Raw genomic sequence first — 20,645 nt, forward strand, 5'->3', positions numbered from 1 at the left:
CCATTTGTGCATTTTGATGACATGAGTAAAACTTTAATATTTTGTATTTCAGCATCTTACTAATTTTTTTTGGTGATTTATTCAGTGTTCACTGTGCTAATTTTCCTTTTCTCTCCTTTTTTTTTTTTTTTTTTTTTTTTTTTTTTCCCCTCCCCTGTAGACCAGGAGTGTGTCTTGTAGTGTCCGGTCCAGGTTTTTTACACGCACTTGGTGGGATGGCAAATGCAACCATGAACTGCTGGTAATTTAACTACTTCCCTTTCAAATTCTAATAATTGTTTGCTGTTATTTGTTGCAGATGTTGAGTTCCACTGTATTTAGTATAGGACTTTTGTTTTTTCTTTCTTGTGGGTAACGAGAAGGGAATTCTTCATTTATCAACCCTAAAAGTAATTTAGTCCCATTTTTTTGTATTCTCATCCATAAAAGTCTCCTTTTTGTCCTACCCCATTATGCATGTATTGGAAAATCTATTAGCATACCTGATTGTATGGAATCATTTGAAAATGAAGTCGATATTCAGCCTGTAATGCTTTATTGATCGTGGAAAGTCTTAGAGGTTTTTTCTAAATTTAATTCCACATTGCCTTTGAATTACTGTATTTCCTATGTGAACAAATTGACAACTGCATTGTTAAAATCTGTATTTGCTCCCCACGCAGACATTTAGAGCAGTAATTAAGTATTGAATTAAATAATGTACAGAGTGATAGCGTTTACTCCCTCAAGCCTTCAGAGGGACATGGCAACTTTAGCTGGTCTGCCACTGAAAGCTGTTCAGAAAGCTGTATGAGGTACTTTGGGTAGGAGCTCTGATAATACCAAGCGCACATCCTCTGGAGCATTAGGTTAGCAGTGGCTGAGGGACAAGGGAAGCTCAATAATGGAAATGCTAAAAAATCAAGTCTCTGACACTTTGAAAAAAGACCCCTAGTGTTCAAATTCTTTTTTAAAAAATGAGTTATTGAATAAAGTTTTGCTGTCCCTATGTGACCTTAGGTTAAAAAAAATCACACGAAAACCTTGCTTTTGAACAGTCATGGATCTGGTCATATTCATGGCACTTGCTTATGGATTTGCAGGAGGCATTTCTATTTTCTCACAAACTTAATTTTGTTTGAGATGAGCTCTGTTTACCTGACTTGATCTTGCATAAACCTGTACTCCTGGCAAAAGGTGAAGGGAGTGACTTACCTAGTTTGGCAGAAAATTTGACAATATAGTAAGAGGATTGGTTTTTACTGACCAAACTGTTGCGGACACATATTTAGCTAACGGTCACAAAAGTATTCCAGACGCCTTTAGAAGGCCTTGAACAGAATAAACAAGAAGACAAAAAAAAGAAAGATGCCAATTAGAATAACACAGGTGCACATTCCAAGATAAAGGGAACTTGGCACGAAGAACCTCAATTCGGCAGTTTATCTTAACCAATTAGGCTGAGACAAGTTTCGCATGTTTTAGTTAGTATAACCAATTGTGTCCTATGTTTAGGCGCGTGTACAGAGTTAGTATAACCAATTGTGTCCTATGATTATGCGCATGGACAGAGATAGTATAACCAATTATATTTTAGCTTTTGGCGCGTGGACAGCTGATGTTTAGCTTGACAAGGTATATAAGCACGCTATTTGGGCAATAAAGGGAGAACAACTTTAACCGTATCGGTGTCCGGTTGTTACTCGGCTCATGTCTCCAGATGGGTCCCTGCTACACCAAACCACAGTGTTTGCCCAATGATTTTTTCCATTGGTCGCATCTGGCTTGCCTTTTGCCTGCCATGTGCCAAAAGGAGAGAAGTAAGCATTCGCAAACCCTAAATTTAGCCTAGTGAAATTAATTTTCCTTGGCTCCTTTGTTAGTAGGCCCTCCACTGAGTGTTTGAGAATCCCAGACATGGTTTCACGTTTACTTTTGACTGGCATTACCATTGTAACAAAGGGTGCTATGCTTTGGAGAGGAAGACTAGGGATTTTTCTGTTAACTAATCTGCTTTCTAGCCTGTTTCACTAGACAGCAACATGAGTACTTGGGCAGGTACTACAGAGAAGGAGTGTTGCAAGGGAAGAGCAGGAGTAGCCCAAGGAAAAGAAAGTATGATACACATTGAGGGGTTTGGTTACACTGATCAAATACAGTCTGCCACGAAATGGAACATAGGCCCGTATCATCTCCTTACCTTTCTCCTGGGCATGTACTTCTGCTGCTTGCCCTCTTGACAGCTCTGGCACTTGTCTGCCTTAACAATCACATTCAGTTCATTATTTACTTATTTTTGCTGGGTTGACTTTTTGCCAGAATAAAGTCATGTTAGATAAGTGATCTAAATCAGCTTACTCTGCAGTCGGGCAAGCATCAAGCACCTAGGCAAGGGAGGGAGTAGATTATGCAGCTGGGAGCAGAAGTTAGAGAGGTCTTCCCCTTTCTGTGGCAACAAGGTTAAGTCTCCTGCTCTATACCATCCCCTGCGAGGAAGTGGCATGAGGAGACCAATTTGTAGGGCAAGGTTAGCCCTCATCGGTATCTCCCAGGTGTCATGCGATTCCATGACTTTACACCTGGAATTGTTAACGTGCTACAATGGCTGAGCTTTGTCTCATTTTTTGCAAAAGTAAGGTAATAGTTGAACTGACCCTGCTGGTTCTGACTTTAAATAACTCTGACTAAGCGAGAGTCATTAAAGCTCAGTCTGAGTTGTCCTCCTTGAGCCTGGAGACCCATTCCTCTGGTTGTGCTCTGTTTCAGTCTCTTCCAGGTGAAAGAAACCTCTCTGGTATCAACTGGAAGAAAGTCAAGCAGTCTGATAGCACAATTTGTTGCCAATTGTGCTTTTAGATTTTATTGCCTGAGCACAGGTTGGCTGAGTAGAAGAGCCTTTGGTTTACCCTGGAAGCTTGTCACAGTGAACTCTTGGACATGTAAATCTAGCCAACTAGGTAGCTAATGAGGCCTTGGTAAACTGCATTTCCGAGGGTAAAACCTTTTGATATTTCATGTTAAAAATTACCTACTGTGCTGCCACCTTCTCTCCTGCCTCATTCTGAGCAAAGGTTTTTGTATCTCGGTTTGGCTATGAGAATAGACTCCAAAGAAGAGTTTGAGATAGTTGGTAAGATTCAGTATACAGTAGCATGGTGAAATACCATACTCTTTACCTGAAGTTGATGTTGAAATTTTCTTCAGTTTACTGAAGTTCTTCTCCTGCAAGTCCATAAGGGTTGCTATTCTTATTAGTTTCACCGTTGGTTTTGACTTAATTTATAAGCACTGCTCTTTAAAATGTCCACGGTATTGTGACAGTAGTACGATGATTTCATTAGGGGTAAAACTTCTTCCTGGTTAAAATTATGTAAACTTTAAAAGTAGAACCAAATCTTTTCAAGATATAGCTGTTGGAGTTGGCTTTCTTAACAGTAGAGCATTTTCTTAATTATATTTCTGTATTGGAAAGTAGTAGTTATTTTGTTTATTAAAACATTTAAATAAATTTGAAAAAGATAATTGAAAGGAACACAGGGTTTGTCATTGTGAAACAAACTGTTTACATATGGATAATCATTTTGCTGAGGGGAGAGAATCGGCAGAATAAAATATCTAGAGCATACACAAAATATGGTTTTCCATAAGGATTTTTCACAGAGGTAAGATACAGTCTGAAGTTCTTACCTCACTGTGTCAGGGGATTAGAACTGAGATTTTTGATTTGTGGCAGAGAAATGGCCTGGTTATGAAGCTGGGATCGAGATACACATATCCCCAAATCTTATGGGTGATTGAATTTAGGATTATGCATTGAGCACACTGTAAATGTTTCAGCTTAATACATTGTATAGATAAATGCAGTCAAAGGAAAGGCTGTATCTGAAGATAAATTGTTTTGGAGAAAAAGCCTAGAAAGGTATTGACCCAATATTTCAATTTAGTGTGGATGAATGAGCAGATTAATAAGACAGCTTTCTTTTATTGGCTCAGCATTTAGCATTTTAAGGAGTTTGACCTACAAACTGAATAAAAGACCAGTTTTCACTCACTGTAGGAAAACAATTTATTGTACTTTGTGGAAATGATAATAAAAATGTGCTCCTGTGGAGTGTATAACCCATATTCTAAACTAATGCTGCCTTTCTCACATATCCATGAACTAATTTAAGAACAGGACTGCTTGTAGGCGTGTTAATTTTTTGTTCATCTCTTTGGTCTTTGGGGTTTTTTACTAAAAACTGAATGCAGGGAGAAGTGCTGTTGGATAGTCATCTAACTTCTGCTGTGTTCCAAATTGTATACAAAGAAAATCTAATCTTTCTGAAGAGATTGTTTCCTATTGCGTTTCTTTAGTTCTAGTGTTTGTGCATGTTACAATGCCTGTTATAAACAAACATCTTAATGCTTTTTAGATCAATCAATGCTTTATAGCTTTTTAGATTAGCTGTTGCCATTCCTGTCAAACCACCTTTGTCACCCATGTTATCAAACTTAAATGAAAATTGCTAGCAATATGACTTGCTTTTAGAATTTTTATGCTAGATACAGATCACTTAATATGGCCAGACTGTCCTAAAATTAGTGACGCACAAGCTGCTACTAAGTCTAAGGGCTGACATGCTGATACTTAGAATCCACTTCTGTATTGTGCTGGTCACTTTGTATTCCTGTTGAGATCTGTGGATGCTGAAGGTGCACAAGATCCCGAGACCAGTAGGATTTGACCATAAGGAAAGTTTACAGATGTGATTGCAGTTATAAAAAAATATATGTATGCTTAAGGTTTTTTGTTTGTTTGTTTGTTTTAACATACTTTTCTAGGCCTTTGATTGTTATTGGAGGCTCTTCTGACAGAAATCAGGAAACCATGGGAGCTTTCCAAGAATTCCCACAGGTACACAGACATACAACTTTCTGCAGAAAGGTTTCAGTTAAATAATTGATGTTGTTTCTTCATTAGTGTAGGAATAACAATCCCAAATACTAACATTTCCTAACAGATCTTATAATGCTGTTGATTTGCTCCATCTGCTGGTTTAAAATTCACATTGTGTCAATACAGCAGATTACCTGGAATGTCTTATCCATACTCATGTTAGAATTCATGCTCTGTTTTAGGTTCTCAGCTGGTATAAATTGCCTTTGTCTGTCTGTTCTTTCTGAGATGGAAGAAAGCAAAATAAACTTTCCAAGAAAAGAAGTACCACTTTCTGGGGGAAAAAGAAATACTTAAGCACTCAGGGGGATGGGTATGGCTTTGAGAGTTTCCACCAGCTGAGGAACTGCATTTCTCTATGTGGGAGTTTTCAGCTTTTTGCTTTCCATTTGCATTTCTTCCATTTTATTCATGTTGAAATGAGACGGTAATGAGCAAATCACTTTGATAAATCAATGTAATGGTTATATGCATTTATTCAGGTTGAAGCTGGTAGGCTGTACAACAAACTGTCTGTCCGCCCAAGCAGCCTAGAAGTTATTCCTGCTATTATTGAAAAGGTATGAAAAAATACTAAATTAGCAACAGGACATCAGGTAACTGTCTCCTCCTTTATAAGTTTTGAGGGTTTATTTTTTGTATAGTTGGTACTGTAAATAGTTTGATCCTGCAGGTGTTAGATGATGGTTGAGTGTCTAAATTAACAACCAGGGAGGTTTTTCCTATGAACAATGCTATGGAACAGGTTAGAAATAGATTCTGGTCCAACCTGATGCTTACTGATCCCTGCAGCATTTTTTGTTAGCTTCAGTCAGAGCTGGAAAATTTTTATGAAATAAATGCTTTTAGGGAGAGGTGCAATAACTAGAAATGTAATACTACAAACTTCAGCTCTTTTAGCACTCATTGTGTGAAGGAGATTTGGAGGGGGGGCAGTGGAGACGGTTGTGTTTGGGTTTTGAGCTTGGTTGTTGGTTTGGTGGGGTTTTTTGAGAGAGAAAGAGAAAACACATCCTTATCTCAATGTTTCAGAAAGGATTACAAAAGTCTCTTGCTACTGCTGTAGCAATGCTTCAGCCATGTCAGCCTAAATTCTGCATAGAATGATACTGTTTCCAGAAGTGCAAATTCAGCAGAGCATCCACCTGTAATAGAAGAACTGGAATCAAAAGGAATAGAAAATGGAGGCATTGGTTGTCTTGCTTTTTCTCTTTGTGCTACTTTAAATAGAATTCAGCATGAAAGTTTAATTTAGTATTTCCAAACACAACAGCTAATAATGCAGTTCTCATTGTAAATTAAACAAAGAATTTACAGTCTTAATACTGTGCATCTACTAAAAGGCTTCAGCTGGCATATAAGGCAATATGTAAATAGCTCTCAAAACTTGAATTTATTGGTATAAATCAATCCATGGGAGCTTTCCCTGTGGTGGTTCAGCAATATGAAACAGCGTGTTCCTTCTCTGCCTACAGAAGGGTTTCAGCTGGGATAGAGTTAATTGTCTTCCTAGTAGCTGGTATGGTGCTATGTTTTTGAGTTAGGTATGAGAAGAATGTTGATAACACACTGATGTTTTCAGTTGTTGCTAAGTAGTGTTTACTCTAAAGTCAAGGATTTTTCAGCTTCTCATGCCCAGCCAGCGAGAAAGCTGGAGGGGCACAAGAAGTTGGCACAGGACACAGCCAGGGCAGCTGACCCAAACTGGCCAAAGGGGTATTCATACCATGTGACATCATGCCCAATATATAAACTGGGGGAGTGGGGGCGAGGGGGATCACTGCTCGGGGACTAACTGGGCATCGGTCAGCGAGTGGTTAGCAATTGCATTGTGCATCACTTGTATCTTCTAATCCTTTTATTATTACTATTGTCATTTTATTAGTGTTATTATCGTTATTAGTTTCTTCTTTTCTGTTCTATTAACCTGTTCTTATCTCAACCCATGAGTTTTACTTCTTTTCCTGATTTTTCTCCCCCATCCCACTGGGTGGGGGGGAAGCGAGTGAGCGGCTGCATGGTGCGTAGTTGCTGACTGGGGTTAAACCACCACCACATTTACACACAAAGATTTTTAAAATCCTTTCAAACCATGGTTAAAACTGTGATTATCTGTTTTCTAGGCTGTGAGAACCAGCATGTATGGTCGTCCAGGTTCCTGCTATATTGACATACCTGGGGATTTTGTGAATCTTCAGGTGAAGAAGAGCTCTGTCAAGTGCGTAAGGATTATATTCATTATTTTTCAAGTCACTGAATAAAAGAAATTTTAGTTTTAAGTTACTCTTGTATTTACTTTTCTTAAAACAAGAAAATCCAGCCTCTAAATTTAATGTTCCATCATAATGTGATATAGATTATAGTTTGCAATGCAATGTGCAAAAAGGAATGAATTAACATGATGGTAATACAATGATGTCACTTTGTAAATCTCTGGAACAACACTACCTATGAGACTGAAGAAACATGCAAGAAAAACTTCAAAGCCTGTTTTAAAAAAAATATATCCTGTTCTGATAAATGCTGTAACATGGTGTGTAGCAACTGTGGTTTTTATGCCAAACAATAGGTTCTGTCTTTCAACATTTCTTGTTTTGAATTTTTTAAAGAGCCTCTTTTGTTTTGGTTGACTTCTAGGTACGTGGAATGCTGCCTGCCACCTCCCATCAGCATGGCCGAATGCTCTGCTGTATCCAAAGCAGCGTCTATCATTGGTCTTTCCAAGCAGCCTCTGCTAATCATTGGCAAAGGTAGCATGCTTTAATGTAGCTTTGAACTGTACTAGTTTGGGACAAGAACAACGACTAAAGTGATTTCTTTTCCCTGTAAGTGCTAGCCATGTCCTTTTCGCTCTCTATTAAAACAAACAAAAAACCAAAACAAAAACCACAAACAAACTTCATTGAAATTTGATGTTAAAATCTGCTGGTTTTAGAATATTTTTATTCTATTGTGTAACTTGTCTTTTTCTTCTAGTTTAAGAGAAAAGTCAATTGATAAAATACAAGTTTAAGTAGAAAAAAATTGAATAACCATTGTCTTAAGCCTAAAGCCAGTACCAAGGGATCGCTTCCAGAATTCCAAACAAATTCTGTTAGAATACAGAAGTGACATTCTCTGTCTGATGCTCTGGCGTATATAGCAAGAATCAGAATAACCAAAGGTCATTTTTCGATTTGGACTGACTGAAAGTGCCAGCCTGCTTGTGTGGAGACATGAAGCAACAGAACAGGTGTTGCTGTTAATGCTGTTTTACAGACTTTCCATTGTACTCTGCCAGTGTATTTCATTCCTGAAATAGAGGAGTCCCTAAAGATAGAGGATAATTATTCACTGTGCTGGTTCACGTATTTTGTCCTTCTTTGTGGAATGTTAGTCATTGCAGTGGCGTTTCTGTTGAAGATACGGGTCTGCTAGTAACAGAATTGATATAACCAACTTGTTTCAAGCAGGCTGTTTTCCTGCAGATGTGGGAACGATCTATATCTTGGAGAGAGGTTCTATGTTTAATCAGGGAGTGAAATGATTGAGATGAGAAGGATCTTATCATTGATTAGGTAATGAAATAACAGACAGACGGTAGATCGGGAGAGGTTGGGGGTTTTTTCCTCTCTCTGGCTTGATACACATGAACAAAACGGTGTACTTTGAAAGGGAAAGGTAGAAAACTCAAAAATACATAGATATATGTTTTGTTGATGTCAACAGTTGAGGATCTACTTAACATGTATCTGGACTTTCTGCTATATATTTTTGTTAGCAGAAATTTTGGAACAAATACAGAAGTTTATTCTTCAGGATTTAAGGCTCTTGGACTTAAATCATTGCACAAGGACCAATCAGTTATTCTAGATTGCCTGGGCAACCTTATTTCAGTAGCCATGTACTGAAGGTAGCATCACAGTAAATGTATGCACAAACACATATCTTTACAAGGTCTTCTTTGGGCTTCTCTTTTCATTAAAGGCTTATAGTGGACCTGTTTGGACAGATTGTTATGGAGCATGTGGTACAATGGTATGCAGGGGGCAAGCAAAAAATGGCATGACACAGCACAAAGGTCATCTCCTGTTGCTACTGCAGAAGTCTCTGCCCCATAATACCAAACTTCACCCACTCAAAATTGTTGTTTTAGATAAACAAAATCTCCTGTTCTTCCCTGCCCTGCTTTACAGAAATAGCTAAGTAGTTCAGCTTAAGTCTAAAAAAAAAAAAAACAAAAAAAAAAAAAACAAAAAAACCCCACCAAAAAAAACTTTTGTCAAAAATATGGGAAATTTGAACCCAAATACCTGTAGTTTGGCATGTTATATTTTGAGTTCTACAGAATCAAAAATAACAGTTAGCTTTCATAATGGGAAATAGTACTCTTTCTGCCATGAATGTAATCAGGTTAACTGAAGTTGAAGTGAATACAGTAGGTTTCTGTAGTATTAAGCAGTCTTTTTCATTTCATTCAGGTGCTGCTTATTCACATGCTGAAAACAACATCAGAAAGTTGGTGGACCTTTGTGGACTGCCTTTTTTGCCTACACCAATGGCAAAAGGAGTAGTTCCTGATAACCATCCAAATTGTGTAGCTGCAGCAAGATCAACGTAAATATAAAACAAGGTTTCTAATCCTAACATCTGAGAAACAACTAGGAATTGTGGTGGTCTACACGTGCCAGGGAAGGCAAAATTCGTACAACAAAAATTTTTCAACCACATTTTGCACTGCATTTTAGAGCACTGAAGATCTTGCTTGGAAAGAGACAACAGATTTAGGTGGATCACTTTTAACAATGCCTAGAATGCTGGCCAGGAAGATACTTTATCTGAGAGCTAATACTCTGTAACTATGAAACCTATGGCAAGTAGATGTGTCAATGTTGTTAGTATGTATTTCATAACATAAAATGAAACAGGCAAACAGTTTATGTTAAACATTTAACTTGGTGCACTAGACAAACTACTAGCTTTTTATTTTAACACCATAAACAGAAGCTTAAGATGCACACATTGCAGTTGAAGTTTTGCTATCTGCTGTCTCTGCATGGTGTTTGCAATACACTGCCAATAAATCACATTTCATCTAAAAAGAAAAATAATGTATTTAAAACTACACTGAAGGACTATGCTTAAAGTAATTTATAAGAGGTTTTTTTGGCTTTTGGCAAAATTAATGTGAATGGACTGTAAGAGTCCTACTAGGTATGAATATGCACAGAGTCAGCTTGCAGGTGGAGCATTTATATACTTTGAGATTAAAATATTGTCCATTGTTGAACATCTTAGCTTTATCACTGTTAAGCATGCTGTTAAGAAAAATGGAGAATAAAATATTATACCAAATATTGTCTACCCAGTTGAAAGGTAAATTAACAGGAGTCTAAACTGAGAGGTCCACAACAATCTTAATTTTGGCACCCACTGTTGCCAGTGTCACAGTAGTGAGTCTTTTGCTTTAACCTCAGCATCATTATAGCATCTTGTTAGTCTCCTAGTGTAATGATTCCTTTCCCAAACACAGTGTATCAGGAAAAGAGTAATTTTCTTCTTGAGTTCCTAAACTCAAGAATGGCTTGATGATTGGCTGTGTAAAAGGACACAGGGTTTTGGGGCTAAGCAAGCAGCTTAGAGGAAGGAAGGAATATATGTATATTCTGGGGTTTGCTGTGGTGGTTAAGATTACTTCTAATTTTGAAAACACTATTGAAGTTAATAATAATTTCTCTTTATCTGATTCTCTTATTTCCCTTTATTAGGGCGTTACAGCACGCTGATGTAATCATCTTGCTTGGTGCAAGGTTGAATTGGATTTTGCATTTTGGTCTTCCACCAAGGTTTCGACAAGATGTAAAGGTTATTCAGGTAAGTATGAAAATGATTGTCACTTGAAGGAAGTCCTCTGTGTTCTAGCATTGCCTAGAGCAGTTATTGTAAATTATTTTGGTAGTGTACTTCATGTGGCAAATACTGCCCTATGGGCAGTGCAGTACAGTGCATATAGTTACAGTAGTTCTCCAGAAATACTTCTGACTTCTTCAAATTTTTTTTTTTTGCTTCCTTAATTTTTCTAAAAATGGTTACAGCATTGTTCCAGCTATCAAGGACTTGGTGCTGTAATGAGGAGGGCAGACACTTCTATGTAGCTGACTAATACAGGATTAGACTCATGATACTTGTGTGATCTTTGGAGCACTGGAATTTCTGTGATTGAAAGCAAATTGTCTTGAAATTGTGAAACCTTTCATACTGTTTGACAGCTCTCTCAGCTGGATTTTTTGAAATAGTATTGCTTTTAGATCCAGAGTCAGTCAAAGAAAAGAAAGGCTATTTAACTAATTAATGTATTTGGCAATCTGCCAGCTCTTAGAAAGACAAGTCGTTAAATTGTTTATGTCCTTAAAAAAAAAAAATCTCCTCCCTTAGAGTCTGTGATCAAAGAGTAGTAGTTGATTTGGTGTGCCGACTGGCCTGCCTTCACTGATCTGGAACATAATCTCGGCTTCCAAACTTTGCATCTTTTCTAGAGGAATAACATACATTTTTAAGCTAGAATTCCTTTTGACTTATGAAATAATACATCTTTTATGTTTCGTTTTTCTAAAGAATGTAAAGAAAAATATTTTTTTTTCAGCTCACGTAAAGTAATTTTTTTCACTGTCAAGGGTTAGTATTAAAATACTAATTCAGTTCATAGTCTGTGTGACCTGGTCATAAGTCAGTGTTCCATGTAACCTTAGAGGTGTCATACATCACTGCTAAAGAAAGTGGAGAAGTTTCTTCAGTGGTTGCAATTTATTTTTCAGTTTGTTCATACTAGCCAAATTCTTACTGCCAAGTGGCATACACAAACTTTTCTCAGTAAGAAAATTACTGCTTTGTATAGACCTTAAGGGTATACCTAAGCCTAGATTTTTAGTTCTTGTATAATTATCACTAAAATCACCACCTTATTCTCCTTAATGTTCTAATAAAGCTCTATACTGTCTGCAAGAGCTTGAAAGAAGCAAGCAGTCAATTTAAGGATATATATGAACTTTTATTAACATGGGTATGTACCAGAGGATTTTACTTTGAATGAAGGATTTCCTGATGTCATTTCAATGAAAGGCAGAGGAAGTTATCTGTACAGCCAAAATAAGGTATGAAGACATTGTTAGACAATGTTCCTCACTTGAACTGAAAAAAAATTCTCTTTAATATCCTTGAGTTAACGGTGGTCTTTCTTTTTGAAATACAGATTGATATTTGTGCAGAAGAGCTGGGGAATAATGTGAGGCCAGCTGCAATTTTATTAGGTGACATAAACGCTGTGACTAAGCAGGTAACGTAATGTCAGGTGTCCTCCTGTTTTGACCTTGGTTTCCTCTGATATATATAAAGTAAGTTACCAGTTAAAAAAAAGAAAAAAAACCCCACAAACTGTTCAAGGAAAACCATTTTTCAGGCAACATACACTGTGCATCCAGTCTATTCCCAAATTAAATGTTAAAGATTCAGATTAGTGTTACTGTGGTTGTGCTGGGATCTTTCTTGATAACAGTTTTCTTGATGCTTGTGATGGTTTTTGGATATGTTGAAAGAAATGTCTGCAACATTTCAATGTTGTTCCAGCTCTTAGAAGAATTCAGCAAAAGACCATTGAAATATCCTTCTAATTCAGAGTGGTGGAAGAGGCTGAGAGAGAAAATAATGACCAATGAAGAAAGATCAAAGGTAGTATTATATTAAAGAAAAGAGGAGGTTTCTCACCTTAACAGGTATTGATGCATAGGCAGTTTTGTCACTGGTCTATATCCAAGCTCCTCAATTACTTCTGACAGTCACATCACCCAGACTTTGAAAATTTATACCATTCTGGTACAGGCTTACTCCTGTCAGGCTTATGAACTGGTAAGTTAAGTCTTAATACTTAACTGTAAGTTAAGTATTCTAGGTTTTGTATAAATTCAAACTGAGTGGAAGTCGTTGAACTTTGGGATTGGGTTCTTAAGGCTTACTCCTGTCAGGCTTATGAACTGGTAAGTTAAGTCTTAATACTTAACTGTAAGTTAAGTATTCTAGGTTTTGTATAAATTCAAACTGAGTGGAAGTCGTTGAACTTTGGGATTGGGTTCTTAAAGCCAGTGGTAGAAGACCGCAGCCAGAGCTGCTGTGTTATGGGCAATGACTTCTAAGCAATGGACAGGTACTCCAGGTACCTCCAAATACTCCAAGGGGAAGCTAGCTTACGTGAAGATGCATTCTTAGTTTTCTTCTGTAATTGTGCTGTTTAGCTCTTTAACAATACTGGTGAAAGTGTAATCTGTGTTAAAAGCAAGTAGCTATTAAGGCCAAAAGACCACAGATGCTTGGCATATGCTTAACTTTATGCAACTCATATTCTGCATGTTTCAAGATTGGGATCTGTCCTGGGTTCAGCTGGGATAGAGTTAATTTTTACAGGAACCTGGGAGGTGTGGGCGGGGGCATAGCCGGGGCAGCCGACCTGAACTAGCCAAGGAGCTATTCCATACCATGTGACATCATGCTCGGTATATAAATGGGGAGCGGGCCGGGGGGAGGGGTCGGGACTTTCGGGGGCGGAGCATCGGGTTCCGGGTGGTGAGCAGTTGCACTGTGCATCACTCTTTTTGTATATTCTTTCATTAGTACCGTTGTGGTTGTTGTTGTAACCTTTTTTTTTGTGTTGTCCCAGTAAACTGCCCTTATCTCAACCCTCGAGGTTCCAGGTTTTTTTTCTTTTCTCTCCTCCGTCTCCTCCCTATCCCACCGGAGGGGGGCGGGAGGAGTGAGCGAGCAGCTGCGTGGTCCTTTGTTACCAGCCGGGCTGAAACCACGACAGGATCTAAAATAAATTCATTCTACCAGATCACTCTTTTGAACTACCTCCCAGCACACAGATGACAGCTCACTTAGGGTTATCAATAGTCAAACCTATGTGCAGAAAAATGTCATGTGTGTCGTGGTTTAACCCCAGCCAGCAACTAAGCACCACGCAGCAGCTCGCTCACTCCCCCCCCACCCAGTGGGATGGGGGAGAAAACTGGAAACAGAAGTAAAACTCGTGGGTTGAGATAAGAACAGGTTAATAGAACAGAAAAGAAGAAACTAATAATGATAATGATAACACTAATAAAATGACAACAGCAATAATAAAAGGATTGGAATGTACAAATGATGTGCAGTGCAGTTGCTCACCACCAGCCAATCGACACCCAGCTAGTCCCAGAGCGTCTGTCCCTCCGCCCCCACTCCCCCCAGTTTATACACTAGATGTGACGTCACATGGTATGGAATACCCCTTTGGCCGGTTTGGGTCAGCTGCCCTGGCTGTGTCCTGTGCCAACTTCTTGTGCCCCTCCAGCTTTCTCTCTGGCTGGGCTTGAGAAGCTGAAAAATCCTTGACTTTAGTCTGAACACTACTGAGCAACAACTGAAAACATCAGTGTGTTATCAACATTCTTCTCATACCTAACTCAAAAACATAGCACTGTACCAGCTACTAGGAAGACAATTAACTCTATCCCAGCTGAAACCAGGACAATGTGCCTCTCAGGTTAAACTGAGTTTTAATAGCTTCCTGTTAATGATAGGCCATCCAAGTGTTGCTGAGCTGAGTGAGCCTCTGACAAATACATTGTGTCACCAGGATAGGTACAGAAGGAGTGACCTTGATGTAGTGCATGAAAGACCAAATACTTCAGCCTTACCTAGCAAAGTACCTTTTTATTTCCATCATTACTATTTACATGTCTCAGTTCTGTACCTTATTATAAATTATATCCATAGGAGTTACTAATATATCTTATTTTTAAGGGATTAGCATTACAGAAATCCCTGCCTATGAATTATTACACAGTCTTCTATCACATAAGAGAACTGATACCCAAGGACTGCATCTTAGTAAGTGAGGGAGCAAACACCATGGACATTGGACGAACTATGCTTCCAAATTACTATCCCCGTCAAAGGTGTGATGTTTTCTTTGTTGTGCTGACTCAACAGGCTAGATCTATGTATAAATGTTTTCATTTAGCTGCAAAGTATGATGGTCCAGAATTTTTGTAATCTTTCTTAAAGGTTCTAAATAAAAAAATAAAAGTTTAGTATGTTGGGAGAGGGGTTAAGGGAAGTTTTCCACTCATATACTGATGTCCTGTCATAGATTTTAACAGTTCTCTGCAACTTGTCTGTGTGCTCTGCAACAGAATGGTGATAGCTTCTCACTCTTTGTCGGAAGTGAGTGAGGAGCATCATGTTGAATTCCTTGATCTAGATCTTTATTTTTGTGCTCAGAGTCTGTGGTAAAATAAAAACAGTCATTGGGATTCTCATGTTGAAAAGAATTCATACAAATAGTTTTTCTTTGAAACACACTTAAAAATGGGGACAACTTAAGAAGAATCTACTAATTTTGAAAATTGAATTATATATTGGGCACCCTTTCACATAAACCTGCATGCCTAAAATGTAGGCATTCAAATTTGGAAGTGTTGGTATGTCACTTCCATCATTATGTGTAGTCTAGTTTTAATGTAAGTAGGAATTAAGTGCTGTTTCTTGAATGGGGGGGAAAAGGTGAGTTCTGTCTGGTGAGGACAAACTTCTGATCTGACTGTGAAGCTTGTGTCTTCCTGTGAAAGTAGCACTGAAGTCATAAATGAACCTACATACTTCTTTGTGAACAAAAAACAACCAACAAACCAAAAAAGCCCCCATACTTCCACTAAAGTTGGGGGAAGAGTTTGCATTTTTCCCCCTTATTTAAAACAGGGTACAGTAATGTTAACGATTCTCTTTTCAGATTGCATTGCGCATATCTGAAAGCAAATATGAAAAGTTAACCCTAGAATAATCTAGTTCTTTATGTACTTTTGTGTCCATTATGTGCTTCTGACTGAAATGATCTAACTTAATTACAGCTTTCAATTTGATTTCAAAAGTTGAACAGAAGACTAAAATTTGAACAACAGTATTTAACCAATGGCTTTCAGACTTCTAGTTATATTTTCAAAGAATTTATGTATAGAAGGATTTCATGTAGTCTGCTTATCTCTACAGTAATTGAATGTTTTTGAAATATTGTTACTATGCAAGCTAAAAGCATACAGGAATAGTTCTTTATTGTAGTACAACTAGTGTATAAGAGTTCCTAATTTTAATTAGAGTTCCAGTGTGTTTATATCACTTAAAACATTTGCAGTCTTATCAAAAGTTTGACTGAATGTAATAATCTCTGTATCTGGTATCTCTTTATACCAATTGTTTATGAAACAGTATTTGAATAGTATATGGCAAAGTTTTAAAAGTAAAGATAAGTTACCATGGATTAACTTAAAAGTTTGAGTAGAAATAAAGGGCTAGTAATTCTGTATTCTTCCCTTTAGGCTCGATGCAGGTACTTTTGGAACAATGGGAGTTGGACTGGGTTTTGCTATAGCAGCTGCGATGGTAGCTAAAGACCAAACACCTGAAAAGCAAGTCATCTGCATAGAAGGAGATAGTGCTTTTGGATTTTCTGGGATGGAGGTGGAGACTATTTGCAGGTAACTGGTTTTTGCTCAAGAAGACTCTCTTCACATATTGCTGGGATCAATTTAACTAGAAGGCCAAGGACACCACTGTTAGATGGGGTACTCTTAAAAGCACATGAAAACAAGCCAAAAAATATACATGGTTGGTTTTATGCTGTTGTGACATGTGTTACCAGTGATGAGTAGATCATGTTTCAGGTAGAAGTGATTTTCTTTTTTTTTTTTTTTTAATTTATTTTACTTTTACTTTTAAGGAAAAGTAACACTTTTAACACCTTAGAGAAGGGTGCAAGTATTTCAGAATTCTTCCAAATGCATCTTTTTTTATAGATACAACTTGCCGATCCTGATTATTGTAGTAAACAACAATGGGATTTACACTGGTTTGGATGCAGATGCCTGGAAGGAGATGTCAAAGTTTGGAGAACTTGCTACATGGTGAGCATCTTCAAAGTATGTCCTGTTAATTAAGGAAGAAGTGACAAAAATAGTCATTCTCTTCACTTTTAATGCTTTGTGATCGAGATTGAAATTTTTCATAGTGAACTTAGTCCTGACCTAAGTTCGTATAAGTAACAACCAGTTACCAAAAGCAAGCAACCGACCTAATTCCACACTATTGTTTACACAGCAGTGCAGCAGAGAGATGACTCTCTATTAGTTGTCTCAGGTTCCTGCAGCAGTTCAGGCCACACAGTACAGAGTTCATAGTGGGCTAACCTCCAAAATCATGATAATCTCCAAAATTACCTAAGACTTGTGTTCTGAGTTTACACTGGGCTTCTGCAGCTGAGATCTCTGTACCAAGAGAGCTAGACTAAAGCTTTGCTCAGGAACATCTCCAGAAGATGAAAATGAGTATGCTACCCTATAAACATAGCTTAAGCAGTATAGGAAACATAGTTCTTCCAGACTGGAAGAATCGTCGGCCCAGCACAATAATCATCTTACACTTTAAAATCAGTGCTGAAGTAATTAAATTGGTTGGTCTGGCAATTCTTCCCTGCCATTAATCAGTGTGTTTCCATTTCGTTACAGTGTACCTCCTGTTTCTCTCCTGCCAAATTCACACTATGAGGAAATTATGTCTGCCTTTGGAGGTAAAGGATACTTTGTTAAAACTCCAGAAGAATTGCAGAATGCTCTGAAAGCAAGCCTGACTGACAAGCAAACACCTTCTCTTATAAATGTCATGATTGATCCACAATCTGAGAGAAAGAAACAGGTATGTGTATGTTTCCCTTTCTTTTTCTGCAAGCTTCATGTGGGCAAGCCTCTGAAATCCTCCGGAAGTATCACTTAAACCGCAGAGAAAGCAGAGAGAGTTGCAAGGCAGAAAGATTGTCTTTAGATTTGGAAGATAGGAGAATGGGTGCTTTTACACTGTTCCATCTGCTTTCCTTGTTCTTTGGTTTGTTTTGGGTTTTTTTTTTTCTCTATTAGCTATTATTAATGCATAGTGTCTTTTAATGACTGTTTCCAGAATTTATGGTTGTTCCTTTTCATGCCTGACAAAATGAGACGAAACGTTTTGAGCAGTCTTTATTTCCTGTGGATTCCATCTGGTAGTTAATACATATTTGTATCCTGTTCCTCTTAATGTTTGTCCATTCTGATATGTTTTTTATTCTGGGGGGGGGTTTGCTTCCAGGAATTTCCCTGGCTGACCCGTTCTAACTTGTAGTAGAAGATGAAGATAATGGTGGTGCAAGGCAGTGTGTTAAGCAAAACTAAATTGCCTTCCAGAAGTGGAACTGGTACAACTCTATTTTACATAAGCATTGGAACAAAGTGGGATTTTAGAACTGCTATTAGAGGAGTCATTACATGCTGAAATTAAGTAATTGTAAAATGAAAGAGACACACATGAATGTATACCAGGCCTTCTAGCAGATTGTACAGAAACACTGATGATAAAATTATATACTTTTTCTTTTCCTCAGAGTCATACCCATCAAGATTTGTGAATTAAAATCTTGGGTGTTCTGGACAAAGGGAGTGAGCTGAGGGGTTTATGCTGACTGAAACATAGAAGTCTTTGGCAGTCTGCAGTTATACTAGCTTCATTTTTAACTGACCACTAGGAAGCTACTTGTTAGAGACTTTGTCCTGTAAGGACCAAAACAAAGCATCTTGTTGTGACAAAGTGCTGATTGGCCTCATTATGCATTGAAGCCCCTTGGGTTGATAATTGCTTCATAATTTTAAAGGTTGCTTTTTCAGCTTCTACTGCAGGTAGAAGTAGTGCATTAAAAAGTGAGACTTACTTAAGGGCGAAGTTTCTGTCTGTTGCATTTGCTTTTGTTAACTGGGACTTTTGGTGCTTGTAGGAAAAAAAAAAAGCCTTAGGTTTTTGTTTGAAGCTTTGCTCTTTACAAAGGCACTGTCATCCCTATAGGCTGAAAACAGGACTGGATTTATTAGTGAGGTTTCCAGGATTAATAGATCATAAATCTTTATAATCAGAAGCATTTAAAAAAAAACAACAATGAAAGAAAAAAAGAAAAACAAAAAAAACTCTCACCAGAACAACAACAACAAAGTGTTGGGCTGGAGCTTAATGTTCAGTTTGGCTGGCATCACAAAGCAACCACCAGCATTTATGCTGTGGCTGGCTAATTGTGCAACAAAGGTTCTTCATATAATGTACTTACTGTATAGAAACTTAGTCCCCAACTCGCACTGACTGTGATGCAGAGATGCTTTAAAGTGGATAATTGGCCTACCTCAGGTTATATCTACTGTGTTTTCATCTGTTGTTGCATCTGACAATCTGACTTAGAGCTCAGACTTTAAAATTGAACTACTTCTTTCTCTATGCTTCTATCATGGCCTACAGCAACTACTATTCAGTATACTACTAAGCAGGTTACCTTATATTTACGTCTGTTCTTAAATGCACTGGGAGGTTCTTTGTTGTTACATATGTAAAAGGGACAATTCTGGCTCTGATTTGGGTTTTGATTGCTTTATTGTCTATTATTCCATTGACATTAAGTGTTAGTTAACTAGTGGCAGGCACTTGGATGACCCAAGAGGGAGGAGGACTGGGCTGGCAGGGGATCCTGGCCTACAGTTACGTTTGTTGCAAAAAGCTTGGCTTATTAGTTCTTGCACTTCAGCCTGGGTCTGGCAAAGGCCATGGGTTACTGTTAGGCAGAGGAATGTCTCTGCACACTCGTGCAGAAAGCTAGTATCTGACATGAGCAAGAGTACCACAGTCTGACTAGAGGTACCACTACTTGCTGTGTGTGGGAATAGCCATGTGGCACTGGGAATGCTTGAGTCAAGAAAGGTAATATCCTTAGGAGCCCTAAGAAGTGCAAGGAGATAAAATCCGTAGAATGGGTGCAACTCATGAATGAGCATAAGGCTGCTGTGATGGCAGAGTTGCTATGTTCTCGGGGCTACTCTGCAAGGGATGTGGAACAACATTGGATCTGGTCACCGATTTTGTCTCATTCTTCTTTTTAACTCCTAAAAATTGATTTTTATATGTTGCAGTGATTAAACATAATCCATTATGATGATGTAAAATATCTGTAAGAGTTAATGCTGGCACTGACCACAGGGCAGATCATTTGCATTGGATAAGCAAATGCAGATATTCTTGTTTTATATTTGAAAATTAATAAAAAGTTATTTTCATACTGTTTCTCCTTTAATGAGAGTATTTGAATTATATCAGCATTTTGTGTCAGCTGTCGGAGATCAGCTTATGTTGGGTTTTTAGAAAAGTTGTTGAATAGTCACAGTAACATGCATAATTCATTTTAATAAGTCAAGACACTTGGAAAATGGAAAGCAAAGAGTTTGAAACTGTGGGGAGGCAATAACATATTGATAACATTTGGATTTCACTGAGCTTTTAAAAAGCTCAAAGAAGAATTAACACTGCATTTCTCATAGCTTTAAAACAGACTAATACCATGATATAATAAAAATTCTTAGGTTGTTATTAATTAGGGTTTTTTGTGAAGAGAGAGTGCACAATTTCCATATAAAACCAAGGAGAGTGAAATCTGTACTACTTTGTTTATATAGCTTACCTGCTTGATACTGTGTTTTACGTCATGGAGTTGCATCTAAGTGAGGTGTTAGGCACATAAAACTGTGTGAAAGACAAAGTTTCGGAGATGAGACAGGAGCAAGTTCTCTCTGAAATGTCCCAATTTTATTAAAAGGAGCAAAAAATTACAGAT

General features: G+C 37.8%; 1 protein-coding gene across 5 annotated transcripts in view; it reads left to right on the forward strand.

Annotated features, from left to right (window-relative positions):
* The window catches only part of HACL1 (2-hydroxyacyl-CoA lyase 1), a 27,731-nt gene extending 7,633 nt beyond the window's left edge, over window positions 1-20,098 (forward strand). For 4 of the 5 annotated variants that reach the window (XM_052798999.1, XM_052799037.1, XM_052799009.1 and 1 more), the window contains 14 exons: window positions 161-241; window positions 4,804-4,876; window positions 5,401-5,478; window positions 7,042-7,136; window positions 7,556-7,668; window positions 9,379-9,514; window positions 10,666-10,771; window positions 12,147-12,230; window positions 12,521-12,622; window positions 14,726-14,880; window positions 16,297-16,455; window positions 16,774-16,881; window positions 17,482-17,668; window positions 18,095-20,098. In XM_052798999.1, the coding sequence (XP_052654959.1) occupies window positions 161-241; window positions 4,804-4,876; window positions 5,401-5,478; window positions 7,042-7,136; window positions 7,556-7,668; window positions 9,379-9,514; window positions 10,666-10,771; window positions 12,147-12,230; window positions 12,521-12,622; window positions 14,726-14,880; window positions 16,297-16,455; window positions 16,774-16,881; window positions 17,482-17,668; window positions 18,095-18,127 (1,510 nt within the window). In that variant the 3' untranslated portion in view covers window positions 18,128-20,098. The remainder of the gene's footprint in view (window positions 1-160; window positions 242-4,803; window positions 4,877-5,400; window positions 5,479-7,041; window positions 7,137-7,555; window positions 7,669-9,378; window positions 9,515-10,665; window positions 10,772-12,146; window positions 12,231-12,520; window positions 12,623-14,725; window positions 14,881-16,296; window positions 16,456-16,773; window positions 16,882-17,481; window positions 17,669-18,094) is intronic. The other variant, XM_052799017.1, reaches the window with a different exon arrangement.
* The last annotated feature ends 547 nt before the right edge of the window (window positions 20,099-20,645 follow it).

The sequence above is a fragment of the Harpia harpyja genome, chromosome 1, assembly GCF_026419915.1.
Source record: "Harpia harpyja isolate bHarHar1 chromosome 1, bHarHar1 primary haplotype, whole genome shotgun sequence".
Taxonomy (NCBI): Eukaryota; Metazoa; Chordata; class Aves; order Accipitriformes; family Accipitridae; genus Harpia; species Harpia harpyja.